This window comes from Rhyacophila brunnea, unplaced genomic scaffold, assembly GCF_057557595.1.
Source record: "Rhyacophila brunnea isolate RB1 unplaced genomic scaffold, BYU_Rbru_1.0 scaffold_13, whole genome shotgun sequence".
Classification (NCBI taxonomy): domain Eukaryota; kingdom Metazoa; phylum Arthropoda; class Insecta; order Trichoptera; family Rhyacophilidae; genus Rhyacophila; species Rhyacophila brunnea.
This window is the reverse complement of record NW_028232785.1, coordinates 36,671,974-36,689,146: the sequence shown is the minus strand read 5'-3', so window position 1 is coordinate 36,689,146 and position 17,173 is coordinate 36,671,974. Positions and strand designations below refer to the sequence as shown.

The following is a 17,173-nucleotide window of genomic DNA, read 5'->3' as shown; positions in this document are numbered from 1 at the left end:
AAAAAAATCTTTTTTCCGGTCTCTTTAGATTTTATAATGAAGGGCCTAGAATTTTCCTTATTGCATCCAATACCACCCTATTCAACTGAACTGAACAATAATGAAAGACATCATTTTGGTAAAAACGTTGCTTGGTTTTGTTAATTTTTCTCTTTCGAGACGTTTCAGATGTCTATGCTAGTAATATCCATGATAAAATATTAAAACATCATAAGAAAACGTTATAAAAAGCAATAATTAAACGAATCAAGGATAATTTGACAGCTCAGATACTAAATTGTATGGAATGTATACTAACATTACTAACGCCGCCTGGTGATAAAAGTGTAGAACTACTGGACCTTTGCTGTTTTTACACAAAATTGCCTGGACTATTGCGGTTTTTAGAAAAGTGGCATATTTTTGAGTGCAGATTTGAGGGACTTATGATTTTTTTTTAAAATATATCTTTGCACAGTTGTATGTAATCATACACAGGGAATATAGAAATGCAATAAAATGAAAATGGAAAAAAGTGGACATTTGATGTTTTTATGCCAAGATCTTCAATTATGATCTTGTGTGGATCATTTTGATAACATCAAAGATGTTCGCCCAGTCCCTAGGGGGTATACCCCGTTTACTGTTTTCCACAAGTTTATCTCTCATCTGGGTTTTGAGCCTGAGTCTCATTCTGATATACATTCTAAAGCTACCTAGTTTAACTCTTAGGGCTTCCAAACATTCTTTTACCTCTACCGCTAGACCCTGGAAGGAATCCGGCGGGGTCAAAGTACTGCCAGCCGCATCCGCTGTGGAAGAGGTACCTACCTGTAATTGAGTGAGGAGGGGGTGGATCATCAGGATTTGAGAGTCAGTGTGCATTATCTTATGACGGAGCCTAGCTCCTTGCGCTTGTACTTAAAGTTTTGTATTTTGTTGGCAAATAGTGTAGGTTCCTTATGAGGGCCTTTTGTAAGTCTATTCAAGAAGGTTTATCTGCATTTAGTTATGGTATCGGCAATTTCGATTCCATCGTGTTTTGTGTTGATGTGTATGATGCTATGGTGAGGCTTGAGTTCGTAGACGATTCGAAGGCATCTGTTCTCTGTTAAATAGGATTTGGTGATGTCAGTAGTCCAAATTGGGGATGCATACAGCATGGTTGGTTTAATAACCATGCTATATAGTGCCTTTTTGTTTTCTTCTGAGAGACAACTTCTACGGTTGAAGATGGGTCTAAGAACCCCCATCGACATTAAGGCTTTTCGCCTGGGGCCTTATGTTAGAACTTGCGAGTCGTGTGAAACATCGTAGTCATTCGCGAAAGTGACGTAGGTTATCGAAATAAGGCATGTCGAAACTTATCACTACCTGAATTAGTCATAATCTGTGTCGACAATATTGCCCATACCAAAGGGCACTCGTGACCATAGTCCCCCATACGAGTTGAGTATGTGAGCATGCGCACTGATGTCTCGCGCCGATAACGCAGTTTAGTTTTCAACTGTCAAATAAAAGTGAAAGGTTAGGCTGCGAAAAGGTAGTATTTTATTATTGGGCTCGCGAGAATAATTACCTACATATTATTATTTTATATTTCGCCAAAGCATTGCTATAGATTTGTATCGTTCACCCAATTATTGTAAAATATGTCAATCCCATAAATAGTTACTTTTGCGGCACTTTTAGGATCACGTAATCATCCGCGAAACAGATCAAATAATTATGTTAACTTATGTCAAAATGCTTTTTCACTCAGTGATGCACTATTTATACGTAATTTTCGATTAAACAAAGAGCTTGTGAGATATATTTTACAAATTCTCACGCCATATAGGTTTATTAGGTATCTTAAGTTTAATGTTACTACCTACCTACAAGCGTGAAGAGTTTACAATGCGAAAAAATGAATATGGTTGTATAGATTAAAATTAATCAAAGACATAGAAGATGTATGTTATATTTTGACACATTATTACGTTTATAATATTATATCCATGGAGAATTAAAAAGTCGTAGGTAGGTATAATGTTGAGACGGACATAACCTCACCTACCTCATTTCAATTAAGATCACTTAATTGAAACCTCTCCATTCTTTTGCTACTTTTGCACGACGAAGGACGTGAATTCATGTACATATTACCCGATTTCCATGTTTATTTTGATATTTCGTTTCGCATGTGACAGTGACCTTGAAAATCAAAACGTCAAAAGGAATGAGTTCGCTGACGGAAAGAACACGGCATTACCAATTTATAAACAATAAAGATGCCGAATTATTATATTACCTATTCACAATGTTACTTAATACTCTGTTATCTTGAGTTCAATTAATTATGTTAATGTTTTATAATGGTTTGTAATGAATAAATACCTACATAAAAATAAATGTTATTGAAGACACTGTGTTTATTTTGTTAAATCTTGTTTTACAGTGTAATAATATTATATGGTTTCGCATTTATGTAAGGTTATATTCTACGTATATATATCTATATCATATTATACTAAATCAATCGAATATTGTAGGAATTATACACAAACATAACCAACAAAAATAATGATTTCGTTTGACATTTCATTTTTGACGTTTCATCTTGTACCATAGACACCGATTTTCTCGGTTTTGGCGATGTTGCCAACTAGTCACTCGCGAGTTAAAATAGTCCGTAGCGAGTGGCTTCAAAAATAGGTGTTATCGTATACGGTATGAAACGGGCGATACTAACTTGTCATACCACATGGTTTTCGACCATACGACTCGCAAGTTCTAACATACCCGCCCTGGCTTCTAATAGGTGAGGTGTTTAGTTCAATCTATGGTGAAGGTATAGGTACCCCGAGATATTTCACAGGGTTACTGAATGAACAGGGGATGTCACAAACAGTAATTTTTCCTTTATAGGATTTAGGCTCCGCGAGAAGAGAATCGCCTCCGTCTTCTACGCTTTTACTTTAAGTCTCTAGCGACTGAAATAATCAATTAGCTGTCGAGTGCCCTTTTCTAAGTTCCTAATCGCCGTGCCAGTCTAGCGGCTGGTGGAAAGGATGGCAGTGTCATCTGCGTATAGCGCCAGTGTGCAGTCGGCGGAGTTTGGCATAGTACTTATGAAATGATTGAAGAGCCTGGGAGATTGCCAAACTTGCATTTCAGCCTATGTACCTATAATATTATCGTCAAAAATGCGTAATATTTGCTACTTATGTGTGTTTCCAGTGTTCACGTATGCGGGTTAAACATGGAAGATAAATTTAAAACAATAAGGTTAGCGCAACGTGGCATGGAATGTGCATGTTGGGCATAAAATAAAATCACAAATTAAACTAATGGATACGGAAGCAGACAAGAGTAAGTTATATGAAACAATATGTCGGTCGACTAGTGTACAATCGTACTGCCAAATTTCCAGGTTATTCCATATCACCATTTTAAGCAAAATTACTTTTTACTGCAGTTTGTTCTATTTCCAGAACTCTGTTTAACCTATTAGTCAAAATACAAAAACATGAGTGGATTTGTCGATACTGTCGAAAATAAGTAAGTTATTCTTTATATGCTGACCACAGATTTTAATATATATGTATATTGGTTGTGCAAATATTTCAATGTGAACTTTCAAATTGCTCTTCTGAGAATTTTACTGAAATAATTGACATTGAACAACCTGGAAATCAGGCTGCGACATGTTGATAAACAGTGGCCCCGCCCCAATCGGGCACTAAACAACCACAGGGGCCTACAACTAACTCGCTTGACAAACTCATAAACTTCGGTCGATGTACGTGGCAGTGAAGATCTGCGTACTGAAATAGTGGTAAAAGCTAACAGGAGGTTAGGTATATAGCTTTTCATATTACAGATATAAACCAAATCCAAAATTTGACTGGTCAATATAACATTAGATTATGAAATCTACATTTCGCCAATAATGAGATATCATTGATGAAAAAAATATGTATTAGGTATAAAGGCACACATTAGAATTACCTCAAGAAAGATACAATTATTTTTACCATCATGGGAAATGAGAGTTCTTCAGAATGAAAAATTTGTTTGACATTAAAAACTTTCTTTCGCATCGTCAGCACTATAGTTTGGAGAAATCTAAGTTACATATCAGTGGCAATGAGTGGAGGTAGGCTGTGAAGGTCCGACATAAAAAGATCACGTATTTGTGTTCATTGAACTAATATAACTACGTGTAGATGGTGTTTTAAATTATGCATAGTAGATAACAGTCTAAAAATATTCGTAAATCTATAAAATATTGAAAATGATGACATTTAACTATATTTACATAATTATCGATGTTCTATAGATTGAAAATCGCCATGTGTAATATTTAATATTCTTTTTTCAACAAAAATAAAAAAAGTATGGCTGAAATAGTGTTAAATATTTTAGTTGGATCGCCCATACGGTACATCTACATTGTTGTGGTTAGGTTGAGGCAAAGTTTAACTGATTTTTAAAAATAACCGGCACAATCTGCAAATTGTATTCTTAGTTCAATGAAAATAAAGTTGACTGACAAATTTTAGTGTTCAATATTTATGTGAAATCCTAACAGCCTTTCTCCACCCTTCGCCAATGTTACATAGTGGTTGGACCAAAAGATACCTTGCCATACATAAGTATTTATAGATAAGTGGGTTAAAAAGAGAACGGCTTTTTTCTCTTTTTGATAATTTTATTCTTTTTAATTAAAACAATCGTAAAACTAGCTTAGTACACTCTATTAATATCATCGTCATCATCAATAGCCTGGGTCGATCTATTGCTGGATAAAGGTTTCCCCTAGCGCCACGTACATTTACCGAATATTCTCTACTCAATTAATGTAATAATAAGTTATAATCAAGATACCAAAAACCCTCAAACAAAATTGTGCAAATATCTTTATAAGTAAACCTAAATTTATATATAATGGAAAAAAGCCTGCTTGCTTATAGCATAACGCATTATGTCATAATACTAGTCTCAAATTTTATTTTTACTACTTACCTACCAAATAGCAAATCATCCACCACTCTTTCACACTTCCATACATTTTGATAATAAGTTGCAAATTATTAATCTTGCTGTAGCATTTTTACATGTAAGATGTTCAGTTTAGTTTGGGACAAACGCTTTATTTTTTCAGTAATAATGAAAAACCAATAAAATGGTGAAGAACAATAATCATTACAATAATTTAGTGACTAATAATATATATGGAATACTAATTAAAATATTGCCACATACAAGTTTAACGCTTCAGTATTGCAATTAGTTGCAGTACGAATATAATAAAAATCTAATAATGTTCCAGAAGTAGTAAGTATTTAAGATTATTAGGATATTTATGATGAAAATCAATTTGCAATATTTTTTAAAACACATCGCAATTTATGGTTTTTGAGATTAGCAATTTGAGAGAATTTTTTAGAGCACACATCGCACTGGTGTGGTTTTTCGCCAGTATGTGTCATTATATGACCCTTAAGATAAGTAATTCGAGAGAATTTTTTAGAACATACATGACATTGATGTGGTTTTTCACCGGTATGAATCATTATATGACCATTAAGATGAGAAATTCGAGAGAATTGTTGAGAACATACATGACATTGATGTGGTTTTTCACCAGTATGTATCATTTTATGTATTTTGAGATCTCTAATTGAGACAAAATTTTTGGAACACACATCGCATTGATATGGTTTTTCACCAGTATGAGTCATTATATGACCTTTAAGACGAGAAATTTGAGAGAATTGTTTAGAACATACATGACATTGATGTGGTTTTTCACCAGTGTGTGTCATTTTATGTTTTTTGAGATCACTATTTGAGACAAATTTTTTAAAACACATATCGCATTGATATGGTTTTTCACCAGTATGTGTCATTTTATGTATTTTTAGTTCATTTGCGTTGAAATTTTTAAAACACACATCGCATTGATGAGGTTTATTACCAGTATGTGTAAATTTATGATTTTTAAGGTGGGCAATTCGAGAGAATTTTTTAAAACATACATCACATTGATGTGGTTTTTCACCAGTATGTGTCATTTTATGTTTTTTGAGATCACCAATTTGCCTAAAATTCTTTAAACAAACATCGCATTGATGTGGTTTTTCACCAGTGTGTGTCATTTTATGTATTTTGAGAGTACCAATCTCCTGGAAATTCTTTAAACATACATCGCATTGATGTGGTTTTACACCAGTGTGCATAATTTTATGTCTTTTTAGTTTACTATTTCCGTTGAACTTTTTAAAACACACATCGCATTGATATGGTTTTTCCTCGGTGTGTGTCATTTTATGTATTTTAAGGTTACCAAATTGCAGAAAAAATTTAAAACACACATCACACTGATGTGGTTGTTTACCAAAATGCTTAATTTTATGTTTTTTGAGATGATCAATGCGCTGGAAATTCTTTAAACAAACATCGCATTGATGTGGTTTTTCACCAGTATGGATAATTTTATGTCTTTTTAGTTTACTATTTGCGCTGAACTTTTTAAAACACACATCGCATTGATATGGTTTTTCATCGGTGTGTGTCATTTTATGTATTTTAAGGTTACCAATTTGCATAAAAAATTTAAAACACACATCACACTGATGTGGTATTTTACCAATATGTGTTTTATATAACTTAGGATGGTGAGACTCCGTGCATGAAATGTAGTGACTATTTAGATGATTTACAGATTCAAACACTCCATAACAATTATTGCAAATAAAGTTACGTGGAAAATATGTAACTCTTCTCAACACAATTCGAACCACCTTTGGCAAGTATAATTTCGAAACTTCCTGTTTCACGTTTAGTACATCTATAGTTATCTCTGAATGCTGTATCATATTTTCCATTTTATTGGTTGAATCTGTTATGTTGTTATTGGTCAGGTTATTGTCAATTGTATCTTTTTTACCGACGTCCAATGGATTATATGTGAAAAATTGCAGGGAAGAAATCTACAAAAAGAATAGGGTTGGTATATTTAATTCAACAATATTAAAGCAAATAAAAATAATTTTTGTATAGCAGTTGTAAATGCTAGGTCTTTTTTTTTGCTAAGATAGAACTTACAAAAGAGTTAACTGTCAAATCGTTGTGTGGTGTGTGACACCCGTTGACTTTATGACATTAATGATTGGATTAGTCTGGCAAAGCAACACGAATAGAATCACGTTGACAATTTTACCAAATCTACCTATAAAAAATGTTCGTGCAACCTATAATTGCATTTTCTCGAGAAATTGCTCTTTAGTGATTTAGCTCATTGTAGCTTAACGGTTTTTGTTAGTATGGAAATATGCTGCATATGGCTTGAGACCGATCCTTAAAAATCCCTTGATTGCATTACCGGACAATATTTTTTCAAAATTAGGCTGAAGATTGCGTTATGGAACATTGACCAATAATATTTTTGAAAATATAATGAAAAATATCCGGACGAAATATGCCATACCACAACAGCACTCATCGAATATAAAATTTAGGGGATAAGTTTGTTCCATAGATGGACCTGTCAATTGATCTCTAAAGTCATGCGATATTTTCGGTGGGGGTTTGTGAATTCACTGGCTGATGCCGATAGTTAACCAACAATTGGCGCATTGAAAGCCAACATTTTTTTTGTGATACAACTGGCAGTGCACGAAAAAAGTGTTCTAAATTAGGTGACCAGTATATGCTTCGTTGAGAACAGATACGGAGGCAATATGCCCTAAACCATTTAAAAATGTTAATGGCATGCACGTGTCTTTCGAATTAAAAAAAACTATCAAAATTAACTAGTGTTCTATTTTTACAATTTATTTATTTAAAGTTCTATCGAGCTAAAAAAACAACCTTTATAAAAAATTAAACGAACCTATTCTAATAACATGTATTACTACTCCACAGCCCATAAATGAAACGAGTTCTCGCACGTATTTTTAAATGACTTTATTAAGAAGTAAGAGCCGTTTCATACGAGACACTAGTATCTGGACACTGCACAATTAATAAAAATTCAAATTTATTTATTTTACATATAAAGAAAATAACAAATTTAAAATTTAAAACGTTCATGATTGACATAAAATAAGTGTTACAAATGAAAATACAGAACAATGTGAGTTAAAAATATAATGAGTAATAAAATAAGAAATAAAATAACATAAATATAAAAGTAGATGGAAGTACACAGAGTGAACTATCGAAAGACACTATCTTAAAAATTTATATAATAACGTCCACCTAAATTCACACCCACGTAAGTGAAATATATCAATATTCGAAGCGATTTCATTAAACATGGTTATTGCCCTCTCAATTGGCTTTATTAATGGCAGGTTAGTTTTGAACCTTGGGATAACAAACAACGGATGCCCTCGACTCCGATCAGAGACACACAAGCCAACACCACCAAGAATACCAGAGTTTTCATTTACGCTGCGTATAAGTCGGGAAAACTATGTAGCTAAATAAAGATCCCTTCTTAATTTTAAGTTACAGTATGTTAACATTCCTAAGAGAAAATCAGTCGGATAATATCCATCCATGCATCGAAAACTGGAACAATACTCGCGAGGCATTAGTAAACCATCTTCAATATATTATATTATCTATATCAAGTTAGAGTTGACGACAATCGTCCAAGGCGACAACTTTCATGAAGAGTTTCAAGTCATCAGCAAACAACATAAACATAAACATAGCATTTTTAATAACCAATGCTATGTCATTAATAAAAAAAACGTGAACAGCAATGGCCCCAAGTTTGAGCCATGAGGCACACCAGAAAATGTTTTAAATGTCTGTGACTGATAGAGGCCGTATGTTTTCCAATGATAACTCCGTACCACTCTTATGAATAGGAGTATCCTTCGACATCTTCCATGCTTCCGGAAAGATACCCGTCCCCATTGTCCAATCGAATATATATGTAAGTGGCATTTGACAAAGTCAATACAGCCCTTTAAAAAAAATGTTGGAACATATTATGCGGTCTCTAAGAGCGAGAATTCTTAATTTTTTTAATAAAATCTAAACACGTCAACCTCATCAATTGTCAACAGAAGATATCAACGGATTGGGCACCGCATGATCGTTTTATCTACATATATATGAACGCGACAAACAAGTATGTCTAAACACGACCATTCATGCAGCGTCTCGAGACAATGGTGTCGCGTGTGAAACGGCTCTAAGATTAAAACATGTATTGCTAATTCCAACCTTCGATATAAGACTGTACCGAGGGAAGAGAAATAACAAATTATACAATTGAACGAACCTGATGTATTGGCCTGTATTCTGAATAAGAACAACCCGGCTTAGGATCTTCAACATCACATAATGGGTCTATTTCATCTTCAATAGTCTCGCGCTTGATGACGGATAGTTGATCATCCGTCTCAGGTTTTATATTAGAGAGGTCCGCTAAAAGATACTGAAAGAAATATTATGGTTAACACAGTAAAACCACTTTCACTTGAATGACTAATACTTATAGTCAAAATGAATTAGAAGATAACCTGCCCTAACCCAAATGTATCGTAGCTGTCAAAATGTATATTCGAGTTATTTTTTAATTCAACGTTTAATGTCATTGTATGTCTCCACGGAGTTTGTAAAAAAGCAACATATTATAATAATATATTAATCGTTGTTAATCACAATACAGAGTGATTGTAAAAGAAATCTGTTTCCAAAAACTAACCTCGAAATTGCAACTTGAAACGTCGGCATTCTCCTGCTTTATATGAGTGCGAACTTCCGGGTTGATTGGGTAGGTAGTTTGCGTATCAAACAAAGGCTTGCCTTCTGTATCAGATTGTTCTCCATCACATTCTCGCTTTACGTCCATTTTAATGGAAAATATGTCAGGAATAATGTGACAAACAGGATCCATTCAAGGTACATTAATTTAAGAGAAGTGTTGCCGCAATACGTAATCATTTATTATGTATGGCCGAAATACTGAATTCTCTATATCGTGGATGCGATGAAACAATAAACTGTGTTTTAATAGATTTAAGTTTTGTACTATTCTATTTGACTAGGTAGTTTTCTACCACTCGGGTTTTGCCTTTCGATATTTTCAAGCACTACACGTATTCACCAATGGCAAATACACACTAACAGCGTAGGTAGGTATTCTGTTACACCCATGACTATTGGGACTCTCCCGATAGTCTTAATTACCTACGTAATTATTAGGTGTAACCATGTCACCTGACCTCCTAGTCAACAATGGGCGTACGTACGTCCAAAATTCCTAAATTAACTGTCAAAATATTCAACATGTACTTAACACGTAAGAATTATTGTTTATCTAATTATAATAATAGTACCTACCTATGTCAGGGAAGAATGTGATTGTGCCGAATAAAATAAACGAAAGCCAAAGAAACTTAATATTAAGGAGTAGGTAGGTATGTAAAAAGAAAAGATGGCATCACTGCTCAATGTAAACAAAGTAGGTACAATAGAAAAAATGGGTAGGTAGGTACATAGTTGCGGGAGGACGTGGTATTGAGTTCGCCAATTCCCGCGCCAAAAACTTAACAATAAATGAATTCAGATAATAAATAATTAATAAATAGAATATAAGCGATATAATACACATTAGGAATATAACAATATAAGATTAATTTGGATACTGTTAAACATAAGTTTCTATGTGAAAATAACCGTTAAAATAAAAAGCCACGTGTTCAACAACGAAAGACATTTAATTTTTGTGAATCCCGGGTCCGGGATATCTCAATACCTACACTGTTATTTTTAACCTATATAGTAAATCAATTAGTACAATAGTGTCCCTACTTTATTGCCTACCCATTTAGGATCACGTAGTAGGTACCTAAGTATAATAACGAACAAGACATTGTCAAAGGGCCATGTCTTTTGAGTTTGCCTTGTCTATCCGTGCATGGTCCAAATCACACCCAATGTATGTGTACCTGGCTCAAAATACGTGTGGCATATTTTGGTTTGTATTGCACTGACAGATATTATGTTCTTTTACCATGTTGAAGATTAATATTGTATTTAACAACGGCAGTAGAAGAAAACTTTTAAAATAGAATAAATGCAGACGGGCCCTTTTGCCATTTGAAAACCGAGATGCGCTGATCTCGTTATGATTGAGAAAATACTGATAATTATTTTCACTCCATTGTTTTATTTTCACAACAAAACATACATAATTATTATTGAAGTGTGTCACCGTGTCAATGTACCTATCAATATATAATATTAACTGTTCACGGAAAATACTTCTTCAGTATTGCGGCAACACTTTTCTAAGATCCTGTCTGTCACGTAACACGTTGCTTGTGGAATATATACCCTTAACATGGATGTAAAGCAAGAATGTGATGGAGGACACTCCGATATAGAAGGCAAGCCTTTGTTTGACACGCTGACTAGCCATCCAAACAACCCGGACCCTCGCACCCATGTAACGCAAGAGAATGCGGACGTTTCAAGTTGCAATTTCGAGTTTAGTTTTTGGAAACTAAATTATTTTAAAATAACATTTGATTGAGAATAATAATTAGTTTAATATTATAAACTGTGGCTTTTTTACAAACTATGTGGTAACATGAGGTGATGGTTAAGGTTACATGTTTATACAATTTCACAGCTGCGATACATCTGTGATATTATTGGTTAGGTTAGATTATATATTAATTGTTGTTAAATATAATTATTATACATTGGAAACCGGTTTTACCGTGTTTACAAAATATAATAACTGCTTCTTTCAGTGCCTAATGGCTGACCTCTCTAATATAAAATCTGAGACATATGATCAACAAGCCGTCGTCAAGAGCGAGATTATTGAAGATGTTTCACACCCAATATATGATGATGAATACCCTCAACCGGGTTGTTCGCATTCAGATTACAGGCCAATTGTAAGTAGACATAATGTGTGCTGTCTTATATAGAAGATTGGAATTTGCAAATGCACCTTTGAAACTCATTTCACCATTATTAATTCGCCCCAACTTGTATTATTTAGCGGTTTTAGATCACACTTTTAATATGTTAATACAATTTATGTAGGTAGGTATTGGTTTATAAATCTTTCGTTAAATCATGAGCATTTAATTACCTATGATGGTTTATACATCACAATCATCATTCGAATGTAACGCAATTTTTAATGTGAATTGGTATCTTAAATTGCGATCCATTATATCCTACTACGCATGCGTAGTAGGTAAATCGGAAACAGTTTTAACGTTTGTTTCACTGTTCCAGCTAACTTCAAACCATTTTCTGACCATCACTCTGACAATCTGACAAAGTGATAACTATCCAGACACGACCTTACCCAAAAATGATAGTCATTTACAATATTCCGTATGTAATTTTCTCGACATATTGCGTTACCTATGAACATTATAATATTTTTAGGTTTAAGAAAAATTGAGATTCTTCTGCATTTATACATCGTCAGATGTTCATATTAATATGTTAGACGTTTACACAGTAAGAGTTCGGTTGACTTAGTTATATTATAACTTAGTTAGCAATACCTATTATTCATTAGTAGCCATATGCGAACATGAAACCGCTTTCGGTCGTATTGTCATATAATTTCAGCCAAATTTTCTATGCAGAGTTCGATTTGATATTATCTTACCTATTATTATCATGTAAGATCATATTTATTTAAATTTATATTATATCTTGTAACGGATTCTAAACTACAAACTATGTGTTAAGTTAAATCAAACCGGAATGATCAGGTTATATAATTCATCTAACTAATTATAGGTTAGAAGTTCATAACAAGTTTACATTTCATTAAATGTGTTCTGTTTTAGAGACAAAAACTAGTTATTGAATGAATTTAAAAAAATGGCAACGGTAATTAGTAGTCGTTCCTGCAAAATATCTCTTAACGCATTCGCTGCTGACTATATAATGAGATTTTAATTGCCCCCTTTAAAATGCACGCTAATTACATCGATCGGCCGCCTGGCCATTACGCGCCGTGTGCGTCTTCCGCGTCCAAAGTATTAAACGTGCCAAGATCCAACCATCTGGTTTGATTCGTTTCGTTCAGTTTGGTGTGTTTTGCTGGAACGTAGCTTTAATATCCGCAATTTAACAATATCTTGTAGTTAAAAACCGATGTGACATGAAACACATCTAAGCGCGGAATGTACCATAAAAATGACCTCCCATTATGCTGAAGGTATAATTGTCAACTAATGTGTGTGAATGGTGTTTAATCCAATACTGAAAAATTACGAGTGGCTTCAACGTAACACTGTAAGGTGCATGTTGGACATCATGCGACAAGATTTTAAAATAATATTATGTATATAATATAATAAACTCATGAGATGGAATTGGTCCGGAATATCGCTCGTTGAGAATGTGTTGTTTTGCAAAATGCAATCATACACTGGCAGCCACTGAGAGCAGAAGCAAGAGCTATTTGATCGATACATGATATTAATAATGTTGTTATTTTCAGAATCGTGCAACCAGCCTGACTGACATAAAGTCTGAAAATTATGAAGAGAGATTCGTCAAAGAAGAATTTACTGACAACGCAATCCGCCAAATCAATAATCAGAATCCTCAACGTCATTTCTCTGATCAACAATACATGCCATTAGATCAGGTACGTTCAATTTATGAAGGGAGCGACTTTACGACCGATATAACTAGGGGGGACATGCTCGTCGTAGGTCAAAATTGAGTTTTTATTGTATTTTCAAACCATGATCCTGGACACTCCTTAAACGTTGTAGATAATCTATTTATATAATTTTGAAGCCCTATTATCCTTTATAGTTATTTTAAGCATTTGATGACTGCATAAAGTATTTTTGTTACATAAAATAGTATTCTTTTAAACCTCTCGCTCTAATGTTTTAGAATATAGTCATATTTCGGTACATAACTGTGCAGTGGTGTTAAGATTTTTTACATTTATTAAATTTAAACGCATTTATAAAACTATTAGCATAATTTATTACGAGATAATTTTTGTAAAATATTCACGATAAAAAATTATATTGATAATCTCTGTAATCCCAAATTTGACAAGAATTAGGCATTTTATTATTCAAAAAATCGGCAAGATTAACACATTCGAAGATGATTCTAAAGATACTTATTATAAGCTATGTCTTTGACCATGCAAGTGTGATAAACATCTTATGAATAATGATTGCTTTATAATAATTATTGACCTAAGAATAAGGTAGTGTTTTTTTGAAATACGCCATTTCTTTTGTCATTCCCTAGTGGTTGAGCTACAACATACGGCCGTAGCCATAAATTGACAAACTATAATTAAAGTAGGGAGTAAAATTATGTTAACGCGCGTGTTTCTTGCTAATCTCAAAACACATAAAATAATACATACTGGTAAAAAGCACCATCAATGCGATTAGTATTTTGAAAATTTTACTGCAATTGGTACTCTCATAAACCATAAAATGACACATTCTAGAGAAAAACAACATCAATGCGATGTGTGTTTTAAAAAGGTCAGCCAATAGTGATCTCAAAAGACATAAAATGACAAACTGACGAAAAACCAAATCAATGCGATGTATGTTTAAAAAAAATTCTGCAAATAAGCAATTTAAAAAATCATAAAATGACACATACTTTTGAAAAACCACACCAATGTGACGTGTGTTTTAAGAAATTCATACGAAGTTATGATTTATAAAATCATAAAATGACGCATTGTGGGGAAAAACTACATTAATGCGATGTATGTTTTGAAAAATTTCTTTAAAAATCCGTACAAAGTTTTTATCGTGAAGAAATCCTGCAGATAAAGACTGACGATGCAATGCCTTTCCAAACAAACTAATAGGAAGATGTAGAACCATACTAAGTCCGCGCGTTAGTCATTTATATATGCGCCCTACTTTAACGGGCTGATGTCGACGACGAATTCGGTGACAAAAACATAATATATAATTTTTATTAGTATGCTCAAGTGGAAGAGAGAAGGGAAGTGGGACGTGTTTTTTTGTTAGCACAGCTGCTAAACGTCAACGGTTCTATGTGGCGCTCAAAGATTACAACTACCTACTGGTTTATAATAACTTTTTTTATAAACTAAGGATTGTGTAACGAAGTCAGAAATAATACTTATGTATTATATTCGATTGTAAGATTGTTGCCTTTATATTCACTCATTAACCCAACGCCATAATATTAAAAATTGAAATAAATAAAGCAGTAAAATACCATTCTATTTTCACTAGATGTTTTACTTGCAGTAGGTACATCACTGAAAAATAAAAATGTGTATAATTTAAAATTATTTTTATTTATCAGTAGCCATGGTCACATAATTGTAGTTTGATTTGATATAAATAAAAAGGTTTGCTGCAAAAGAGATAAAATCATAATTCCGGTTTAAATGAAAACCATGGAACAGATTAAGAAATAGTATTCCGATAGCCTATACCCCAAATCCACTACATTTTAACACAGAGATTTGAATGTGTATCCTACGAAAATGAACCACACATTATAGACGCGCAATAGTTTGTGTTGAAACCTTCAATTACACTTATATTGAATGAGAGTCAGTGAATTAACCGGGAGTAGTTTTCAGAAACAAGGACAAGCGTTTTGTCGACACGTGATTAAGTTTATCCCATATTCTTCCATACTAACGATCAGTGGCCACTTACTCTGCATCAATTAGGTTTATCAGTTTCCACTATTTGAGTTCTCTGTGAAAAACATAACCATGAAATAAATTTTAATAATAGAGTTGATGGTATCATTAAATTTAACAAATTCGCGAAAATTCGAAGAAAAAAATATTTAGTAGTGTATAGTATATGCATGGCTTAATATTTTCAAACGTATTTTCAATATATTATAGAATGTAACATTCTCAAATCTTGTCTTATTTATTGAATAAAATAAATAGTTTATTGTTCCAATTTTTCGACACATTTCAGTTCCCATTAAGTCTGTGTTCCCTGATTAGCCCTTATCGACTTATAAAGTTGGCTAGGTATTTCATCGGCTTTGATAGGTACAACATATTCTGAAGCTTGGGAGGTCGTAATATGACAGATCGATCATTCCACGCAATAACTGGTGAAAAGAGGGACCGGACTGTTTTTTTTATCTAATACGATAATACTGATAAAACTACGAGGAAATTTAATACTTATTAGAATTTCGGATCACTTGGCAACCGAAACACTTGGAAAGGATACGTCAACATTATTTGCGAACCAGAATTATTAAATACATTTGACATTGAAAAGGGTGCATAAATTATTTTACAGTCATACGGGTGATAATAAATATTTCTACTAAGTAAGATTTAAAATATTAAATGTATACCTACGCTGTTACCTGTAAATGTATTCCGAAAAATAAACTCACTGTTTCCGCCGTAATCCGCGTTGACAATTGACAGCACGTCGCCGAGAAAGGAGTCGTAAAGACGATATAACTTACCCACAGAACAGATAATAAATAGAATACCGATAGGCTATATTCAATACGCCGCATGTTGATGCCGGGTTTTGAATGTGTGAGTGTTCTAAAAAAATGAAGGACGCATTATGCACGTACAATAGTTTCTGTACACCTTACGTACATATTACATGAGCGTAAATGCATAAACCGAGAGCAGTTTTCATTATTCGACGTAAAACGTTTTCTTGACACGTGTGTAAGTTAAACCCGGATTCTTCCTCACTCGAGTCCCTTACCTGCTATCGCCTTACCCGTTATGTATTTCAGTTCCCATTAGTTCTGAGTTCCCTGAACCTACCTCACCTACTAGTCCGGGAGAGGTACCAGATCCTACATCAGGATGCCCGCCTCATTCGGAGATGGCTGTTAGTGCATGCACACTAAGAGGGTTATTCGAATTTCAAAGGTCCATTTACCTGGATCACCCAATGTTAAAACTCCAACATTTTTTAGGTGCATTTGTTTGTGCATCGTTAGTGCACGTTTGTGCACGATTTTTTTTCGTTTGTGCACATATAATAACAGAAAAATTCCAATTTCAAATTGGGTGTTCCAGCTAAACGTTTGGTCTCTAATGACTTAATACTTGAACCAATAAATTAGCTTTAAATTTTTTTTGTTAAATGCATCTGATTAGGTCTATTTATGTTATCTTTGAACACGATTTTTTAAATTTTTATCTCTTATGTTAAGG

General features: G+C 33.5%; 1 protein-coding gene across 1 annotated transcript; it reads right to left on the bottom strand.

Moving 5' to 3' along the window:
• Positions 1-4,837: 4,837 nt before the first annotated feature.
• On the bottom strand, positions 4,838-6,668 carry LOC147077425 (uncharacterized). The gene has a single exon (XM_085940823.1). The coding sequence runs from the start codon at positions 6,573-6,575 to the stop codon at positions 5,340-5,342; it is 1,236 nt and encodes a 411-aa protein (XP_085796949.1). The 5' UTR covers positions 6,576-6,668; the 3' UTR covers positions 4,838-5,339.
• Between the last annotated feature and the right edge of the window lie 10,505 nt (positions 6,669-17,173).